We start from the raw sequence: 9,914 nt of genomic DNA, 5'->3' as shown, positions 1-9,914 counted from the left end.
AATTTGGTGTTTGACAAATAAAAAGAAATTTAAATTTTGGATTTGATTAAAATCAACCATTGTTAAAAAAGTGGTTAAAGATGAGGATTTGAAAATGACCTTTCAGTCTTTGTTATTCTCAAATTCTTTATTAATGATTTTATAATTAAAATATATAATTTAAAATGAAATGCTTATTCTCAAACTCAATCTAATTGTAATTTAAAAAAATAAGCTCTGTCTTACATGAATTTAGGGATGCTTCACGTCGAGGATTGCCTTGTGCATAGCCATACCACAGGCGAGACACTTCTAACAAAATTTCAGTATTCAAATATTTGCATATTATATTTTCAATTTAGTTAATAATTTTACAATACATGTATGTTACAGTTTTAACTTGTAAGTGTACATTTTTTTTATTTAAATTAGTGACATGACTTTTCGGATCCGCCCCTGCCTATGCACACTTGTTCTCAGCCGGATTGGAAGTCTGTTTCGTGCATAATTTGTACCTCAATTTCTACACAAATATGCTTATTCACTTGCAATATTAACCATAGCAATATGTTAAGTGGATTCAGCATAGCTAACTGAAAACGACGATGTATTAGAGTTCGAACAATGTATTTCAAACTTTAATATTGCCAAGATCGAATGTATGAAGTTTAGTGACAAACAAATTACGCTATCAATGATATCAATGTTTGTAGGAGAAAATAAAGCAATAAAATGACACAAAGATTTAACGAGGTTCACCCAACTAAGGCTACGTCCTCCGGTGTGTAGTATCTCTTATATTATCAAAAGGAGTTCAAAGAACTCTCAAATATGGAGAATTACAATAGAAAAGAGATATAGGCTAGTGTTTGGCTTGGGGTGTATTTTGTGGATGATAACAATGTGATTGAGAACTCTCTATTTATAGGAGAGATCACACTAAGTTACATTAAGTACATTAAAGCTATGATTAAATGATAATGAAACATCCCTAAGTACATGAAGAGTCATAAAACAACATTCTAGAGTATCAGAGACTTCGCTCGACCAAAGCAGAGGTTCGCTCGGTCGAGTGACTTGGTCGAGCGAACTTCAGGAAGTTTCTGGCTGCATTCTGTCTGCTCGCTCGACCCAACCTGAAGCTCGCTCGGTCGAGCGAACTGGTCGAGCGGCCCTTCAGAAGGCTTCTGACAGTATTGCTCTACTTGCATAGTAGAGCATCTTGATTCAACCTTTCCACTTCTTCGTTAAGTCCCATAACTCTCACACTTCATTACCTTATTAATCCATACTTAATCACCATCATAAATCAATCATCAAAACTTAACTTAATACACCCACATTAACACATTCATGGGATTCCATCCCAAAGGTCACACATGAATGCAACTCATCAAATGTGCACTCAAGTCACACCAATCACAATACTAACCGTAGTAACATCAGGGTCGTTCTCGAGAGTAGTTTTAAGATGCAACCGCCTAGGACTCAACTTATAAAGAGATCCAAATTGAGTTACTCATTATTATATTATTAAAATTTTGTTCATGAATAGGTACCGTATTATTATATGATTTTAAATTTGTATATTTACTGACATTAATGTTATGGAAAAAAAGAAATTATATGATGTATAGTTGGAGAAAAAAAAACCAAAATTTTACTTATATAAAGACCCCTTTTATGTTTTGCCTAGGGCCCAAAAATGATCAAGAACGACATTGAGTAACATCAATACTTGCACCCATGAAACATGGTGCATAAACGTACTATGTGATTCCCTCTAAGCATCAGCTTTTTTTTCTTATGCAATAAGTATGGTCTATTTTGTTGAGATTTGAGGATCTTTGTTGGTTTTTTGCATCAGCTAGTCTCTTGAGAGACCGTCATTCTGAGAAACGTATCTCAAGCTTAACCCATTAAAGATTAATACCTACTTATCATATTTTTAATGTCTACTTACATTATCCTTAATACTTTCTTACTGTATTTTTAATGCCTAATTTTAATATTTCAAATGTCTACTTACATTATCTTAATACCTACTTACAATATTTTAAAAAATATATAATAGGCTGACCGTCTCTCACAAGAATTTGTGTTTTTGCATACAATTGTCATAATGTTTAGTGAATTTATAATTCCAGTTTCATTTGTGTTGATCAACTATGGCACAATCACCAAGCAGTTCTTCCTCGTTGGAGAAAAAAATAGCTGAGCTTTCAGTTAAGGATAGATCTAAAACTAAAGCTGATAATTTTCCCCCATTAGAGGTGTGGGGAATCAATTCAGGATTTCTTCACACAAAGTCTCTGATTGAAATGTTCCAAGTCCGTATTGACAAGTTTGACGACATTGAGAGACGAGGAGAACTCTATGGCAAGATTTGGGTAGTTGACTCCGAAGGCACTCAGACACTCTATAATCGAGACCGAGCCAATCTAGAGCATATACGCGCCAACCATACCATTTCTTTGACGGGTCCCCCTTGTTCTATAAGTCTAATTGTTGGATTTGCTGTTAATATTGAACTCTATTTGCGTGATGATGGGGGTGGAAGCGATTCATCACAGGATATGGTGCTTAGTAAATGGCAGCTATCATGGATCCTATGAATTCTGATGTTGCACATGTCACTAGGGGCATGTTTTTTCAAGACTTTTGGGATCAGTCTGATGTGTTTTCTCCTGAACCTAATTGCAAACATCAACTAACCGGGTAAGACCAACCACTCGTGGCAACTTTCGAAGGTCCAAACGAGTGTACTATACTATACTTGAACATGCTGCACAAGCATGGGTTAAAATTGAAGTTATCGATGTTAATGTTGACCCAACTGTGGTTGAATACAATGCTCGTGGGAGTATTATTGCTAAATATAGTCATTTTGAACACGGTTGTGATTTGAGCATTGTGGATAACTGTAAAACTACGCTATGGAAAAGTAGTGATCTTGAATTTGAAGGTGAAGCGTTGGAAAACAATCACACTCTCAAGATGGATTGTAGCAGTTCCTTAATAATCGAAGCAGACTTGTGGGAGACTGATACTACTCTTAGATTTGGTAAAGGAAAAGTTGAATTTATTCCAAAATATTATGGTTTTGTATATATTAGGGGAGATAAAGATTTTGCGTTGCGGGTGATGGTTCATTGGTGGTATAGTTCAACAAGTCCAGTTGAAGAGGACTTCCCTTGCGACTGTGAAATGTAGTAGCATGCAAACTATCACAATTGCACTTTATGGTTCTCATGTAGGGTCGTTTTTTATCATAGACAAAGTAGTCATTTGCCTATAGCCCAGAGTTAAAAAGGTCTTAAGATTAGAAAATGCTAGTTAATGGAAGTAGATACTTAAAACTTTACAATTTATAAGTAGTTCTTTTATCATTTAAGAATTATATAACATGTCTACATTTTTAATGCTAATTATAATATATATGGTATTTTTTTTATTATTTTTCCAAATACCCATTTTTTGTAGAATCGACCGTCCATAGGTTGGGCCTATTTCTTTCAGTTTGCTTAGGGCCCACACAATGCCAGAAACGACATTGTTCTCATTTTTGTATGGGAATGGAATTATAAAGACGGTGTCTCCGAGAGACGTATTGGAAATATATGGGCTAAATAGCCCAATTAATATAAATTAAAGAGAAAATAAGAATGTGGGTTTCTTGTTTTGAGGTTGTCTCCTTAATAGACGGTCTCTCGCATGAGTAACTGATATATTATCTGTTACAAGGCAACTTCAAACATTATTTTTCCTTTGTTTTTTGGGTGTTGGCAAATTACAATGTTGATTTTTTGAGTTTGCTTATATCACCAGTTAAAAATATTAGTTGTTTTTGTTGGCTTTTAAGTTGGTTAGATAAGCCTATTAATTAAAGTTTGGTAGAACATGGTCGCTGTTGGTTGTTAATTCAAAGAAAAAACGACCAACAAATTAGAGACTATTGAAAAAAAAATGTCTGAAGTAGCTGTATATCTAGCTTAAATGTTACATTCCTCTCACTTTTCTTTTTAAAGTACTCGCAAAATAATACTTTTTCCGTTTCATTATACTTGCTATATTTGACTTTTAACGCAATCTAATATACTGTTATTTTGATAACTTATATATTGAAATATATACATCAAAAAATTATAAAAACTTAATATTATGAAAATATGCAATTAGAGGATTTAAACAAGAACTCACTTGACTATATTTTTTTCTTACACATTTGCCGCAACATATAAAATAAGCTTAAATGAGAATAGTGTCAAAAATCCTTATGTAGCGAATATTTCAGAACGAAGGAAGTACAAAATAGAGGAAGTATTTTTGCAACTGTTAAAATTATAATGAGGTACAGAAGAGAGAATTTGGAAGAAAAAGAATTAAATGATTACATTACTAAAATTTGTGATATTTAATTAATTTATGATTATGATCTAATTTATAGTACAAGTAGTAAATAACTATAATTAACTAACTAAAACTATAGAAGTAAAATTCCACTATTTTAATTTTATACTCCACCAAGTAGACCACTTACTTTTCAATAATTACTAAAATAAAGTAACTAACTTATCAACTTTAAAATATTATATTCAACAGTACAGACCTGTTGACATTGAGTTTGAGTGGGTGTAATATAGAGTTTTATAGGCAAAAACAATTTGATAAAAAATAATACTACCTCCTATTCAGCTGAATTGTCCCATTTTTTTTTTGCACTATTCACTTATCACTCTTAATTTGTATTTTACTCTTAATCTATAAGTTAAAACATAGTCATATGGGATCTTGTTTGATTTGTCTCAATACAAGGATTATTAATATCAACTTTTTATAATTTTTAATTAAACATAATTTGAGATATTAAGAGTTAAAATGTTGCCTCGGCAAGTGCGAAAAGTCAAATGGGATAGTTCAGCTGAATAGGAGGGAGTATGATATTATTCTCTTAGTTATAATATTTTAAACTTATGTTTTAAACGATTTTAATTTTTAATAAATTTTCGTAGTTCGACATTTTAAAATTTGGCATTATTTTTTGTAAAGTGTTAATTATTTATTGGGACTTCAACACCCTACAAGTTTCATCAACTTAATCATTGGTATAAATCAAGTTTTGTTGCCTACTCAATTGATGAAAATATGTGCTTATAAAAAATTGTCATCCTAGACTCTATAATTGAATGAATTGAAAATCTACACATTTTATTTTATAGAATATATTCAACTATAGGTTTTGCTTTAACTGGCATAGCTTGAAATATACATTCAAGATCTTATTCACCGAGTTCATTGTTTATTAGAAATATACATTCAAGATCTTATTTACCGAGTTCATTGTTTATTAGAAATGATGATATGAATTTAATAAGTTCTTGAAAAGTTTGATGCTTCCTTTCCTCCACACCAATTGGATTGTGGTGCATAATTTGCGGTGTTTTTATGCATACACACTGATTCAAAATAATATGGATAATAATATTCTCATGCTTTACTGATTTTAAACTTTTTTAACTTATTAACTTTCAATTCTACTCTATTTTTGTACCGATGAAATGCTTCATCTATAGTATGTGAAAGATAAACATAACAAAATATCGAATAATTATCAATAAAAGCAATCTTAAAGATGAAATTTTATGAAAATCACTGAAGTCACCATGTATCAATTCAAGAATTTAAAATTTTTCAATTGCATATTGTTATGAGGGTTTTTCCTTTCTACTTTCTTTCTTACTTTTATAGAGCAATTTTTTTTCCAAAAAAATTTGTTTCACTATTTTGGGACTCCATTTTACTTCAACTTACAAATACCAACGAAGTCATTCCAAAAAGAAAAACAAGGCAGGCGCCGTCTACTGGAGGTATAAATACTATTCATGAACTTGTATTTCTTTATACTTTACGGGAGTATCATTTATCACAAATTTTTGTGAGAGATATCTTTAAATAGGTCGGCCCATTATATTTTTTAAAAAATATTGTAAGTGGGCATTAAGAATGATGTAAGTAGACATTTAAGATATTAAAAGTAGGCATTAAAAATATGGTAAGTAAGCATTAAGGATAATGTAAGTAGACATTAAGAATATGATAAATAGGCATTAATCTTTAATGGGTTGGACTTTAGATACGTCACTTAAAGAGACGGTCTCTCAAGAGACTAACTGTTAAAAATATGGTAAGTAGACATTAATCTTTAATGGGTTAGACTTGAGATGCATCTCTCAAAAAACTAGCTGATTATTTATCGAATTACTACATGTTGCAACATACTTAGATCATCATCATCATTAAAGTTAGATAATGTAAATGACATGTTCAAATATACAAGCATTAAATTAACAAATTATCTTTTTATTATAATTGAAAAGTTCATTTGATCCATTTTGTTTTATTATAGAGCTGAGTAAAATCCTTTGCAAGGGCATAGAAAGGGAAAATTAATGATCTAGTGAGAAATTCTTCAGAACTAATATGTCAATTCTTCCTCCGATGAGAAATATCACAAAAGGACAGTTTTCATACGCCTACAACAAAGTATCAAATTTCCGAGTGACATGTATTGTTGCAAACCAATTTTCAAGTTCTGCCCATTTGGTGATCAACACATATAGAGTTCCATTGACATACACACAAAGATACAAATTTATTCTTTGTAATTTGTATTGTACTTGTATTATATTACTAATAGTTACAAGGACATGAAAGCAAAACCTACAACTAACAGATCAACCCATAATTCTGAGTTTGATCCATTCTTGCCGCTTATGCCAAAAGCTATTTCCCTTCAAGTAAATCAATCCAGAGGACGAAGTTCAATACCTTGAACAACAAGACCACTCTTCCAATGCAGTTCTTTAACTTCCCTAAAGATCATTTGCAAAATCAATCCTTCATCAGCTCCATGACCCATACTCGGAACTAAATACCTACCCATTTCAAGCTCCATCCACCCATCATCTCTCTCAATCGGGGAACCATCGGATCTTGGTATCCTACCCTCCAGTGTCTTGATATAGTGTTGCTTAACAGCTTGTAGGTGATGAAGCTGATTTTGGGATAACCCTTGTTTATCAAACTCAGATGCACATACCTTCATTTGCGGATTATTGAATCCTCGAAAATTGTCTATATCTACCTTGAACATAAAGTATGCACCGTAAGTTGTGTTTGGAGTAAGGAGTCTGGTGTCTATTTCACCTACTATGTCAAGCCAACATACATCTTGAAGTTCAGCAACCTCTGGGAAACTACAAAGATGTCAACATGATCATATTTATTATATATATCAATCGGTTCACATATGCTCATTTGAACAAGATTTGAGAATCAAATGTACACAACCAGTAGCAAAACCGAGTCACAATTAAGGGGCAAGTGATTGAACTTAAATTAGGAATAAAGAAACTCGAGAGCAAACATTTGAGCTCTTAATCACTCAGTTAAACCCAACTATAATTATACAATTTGTAAATTTATTAATATATTATATTCAGAAAGATTTTGAGGAGGTCATCCTCCAGCCCAGTGTAATATAACTGGCTAGGTAATTCATTTTTTGACTTCATAATTTGGTCAAGATGGCCAGAAACTAACCCGAGCCAATCATAATTTTCAATTCATGTGGAGATTAGCAAATCATCTAACATTGCTCCCCACAAGGGGATCTTTAAAGGTGTGCGAGATGATTGACCGCACATGGCCCCTTTTTTACGGCGCAAAATAAAAGTTTTGCAAAGAGCCTCAAACTTTTCAAGACGGCTCTGCTCCCCACCCTAGGTAAGTGTCGTTTTTGTGTAAAACCTTTACCTTGTAACAAGAAGGTTGTTTCTAATTGATGCTCGATATTAGCTATAAATTCATATGAATAGAAATTTTATATGATTTTGAGTTATTGCCTTATTGGTACCAACATGGGGATGATTAATAATCGACTTAAAAATTCAAAATATGGCGTGTTTCCTCTTTATTTAGAGAGGTACCTTGATTCAGGTATGGATATCCAATCCCAGTATTGTAGCATGTCTCCCCATTCAATCTCCAGGGATCTAGCGCTCAACATGTAGCATTTCTTCCCACTCCTTTTATCCAAGCCAAAACTCTAAATAATTTTAAAACAATGATAATTGTAAAATTCAGCATATATCTCATCACATGGGTTCAATATTTATCAGCCTACATAAAACCATGTTTCTATGAGGTATTTTGTCGAACAGTTTCTAGGCATAGTCGAGATACCAAATTTTACCATACATTGAATTTAGCTTATTTTGATACAAACGAAAGGTATCAACCAATTCTAATATTTGATAAACTAGATGGTTAAAACGGATTATTAATGTGAATAAGGTGTTTTTGAACAAGCTGTAATTTCAAAATTAGCTTGTGAAACCAGTTAATAAAATCAACTAATCAACTCGTCAAATCAGCACTGTAATCACCTCATTGCAAAACACTTTTTATATATACTTGTAAATTGTAATAATCAAAGAACTAACTAAAAACACAATCAAAATACAAAAAAATAAAAGAATCAAATTATCATATGGGTTCTTTTTTATCAGCCAACGTCTAACCAAGTTTCTCTGAGGTATTTTATCGAACTGCTTCTGGCCATAGTCGATGTGCCCGCATCTAACATAGAAATTTAGGAGCAAATTTCGCAATATTTTACATACTTGTCCATAATCAATGAATTGACAACAAAATACAATCAAAACCCATATATCCCCAATTAAAAGTGCAAAATTGAATACCTGAGTGTTATTATTCAAGAGAATAGGTGAGCGAACAAGATGAAGAAAAAGATCCTTTTTAGAAGAGGGTAGCTGAAAAGGATTGGACGATCTGGATATGATGTCATAACAATCAGAAGGTAGAAACTTCTCCCAAACGGCGTCGGATTCTGACACCCTTAAGAAGTGTTTGGATACTGCCGATGATCGGAGGACATCAATTGGAGATGTCAGAGATAGGATATGTGAAAGACAATCTTCGGGTAACTCTAAAAAATCAACGCTCGACATGTGACCTTTTTTTTTGGGAGTGACAACTGACAACCCAAGGATGTTGATTGTTTAGAAGGAAGTAGGCAACTTCATATGTATGCTGAGTTTTTTATACATGGATATTGGTGTATACAATATTTAAATTATGGGATTTTTTAAAATATTTATGTTTTTTTTAGTTACAGTTGCTCGTTATCTTTTCATATGTTTTTTTTTTAAAATAGAATTTATAAATTTTAGTATTAAACTTTGAGTACAATTATTCATTGAGCTGATAAGAAAAATACTTATTTATGTGGGATCTTGTTAGATTCATTTTAATATATATTTTATAAATATCAACTTTTTAGAATTTTTAAAAACTCAAAATTAAAAATTTTTAATTTTAAAATTTGTATTGAAATTTGCGAAAAAAAATAAATGAGAAAAACTTTTAAAATGTAGGGAATATTAAATTATAAAACTGTACTCTATTTAAGTCATGTCATTAAATTTTGGCTAATTAACTTTGGGTATTATTAAACATCGTCACCCTTTTCATTTTATCGCCACTCTCAATGAAATTACGAATTCGCCTCTGGGCTTTAAAAAATTACGAATTTGCCACTGGACTTAAAACTTGCTTAACAAATATAAATCGCACTTAATAACACTATTATCACTTTAATCCCGAAATCGCGACCTTATATATATTAAATTTTCAGACGCGCCCTTGTGTGATATACGAATTCAAACACGGTACTATCTCTCTAAAAACTCTCTAAAAACGTTCTTCGATTTTAAACAAGCTGTTAGTTGGAATCGATTATCAATGGCTAACGAAAGCGACTATGAATCGGATCCGGTACGTACTTTAATCGATTTGAATCGGTGTGTTTTTTTTAAAAAAAGTCGCAAAAACTGGGCGAGTGAACCGTGGTC

At 32.0% G+C, this 9,914-nt stretch overlaps 1 protein-coding gene across 1 annotated transcript; it reads right to left on the bottom strand.

Annotated features, from left to right (window-relative positions):
* Window positions 1-6,523: 6,523 nt before the first annotated feature.
* On the bottom strand, window positions 6,524-9,119 carry LOC130802871 (putative F-box protein PP2-B12). Its single transcript, XM_057666975.1, has 3 exons — window positions 8,742-9,119; window positions 7,968-8,086; window positions 6,524-7,235 (listed from the first exon to the last, which is right to left on the bottom strand). The coding sequence occupies exons 1-3, from the start codon at window positions 9,009-9,011 to the stop codon at window positions 6,782-6,784; spliced, it is 843 nt and encodes a 280-aa protein (XP_057522958.1). The 5' UTR covers window positions 9,012-9,119; the 3' UTR covers window positions 6,524-6,781.
* Window positions 9,120-9,914: the final 795 nt, after the last annotated feature.

Source organism: Amaranthus tricolor, chromosome 16 (assembly GCF_026212465.1).
Source record: "Amaranthus tricolor cultivar Red isolate AtriRed21 chromosome 16, ASM2621246v1, whole genome shotgun sequence".
Lineage (NCBI taxonomy): Eukaryota > Viridiplantae > Streptophyta > Magnoliopsida > Caryophyllales > Amaranthaceae > Amaranthus > Amaranthus tricolor.
The sequence above is the reverse complement of the archived record's forward strand: the minus strand, read 5'-3'. Positions and strand labels throughout refer to the sequence as shown.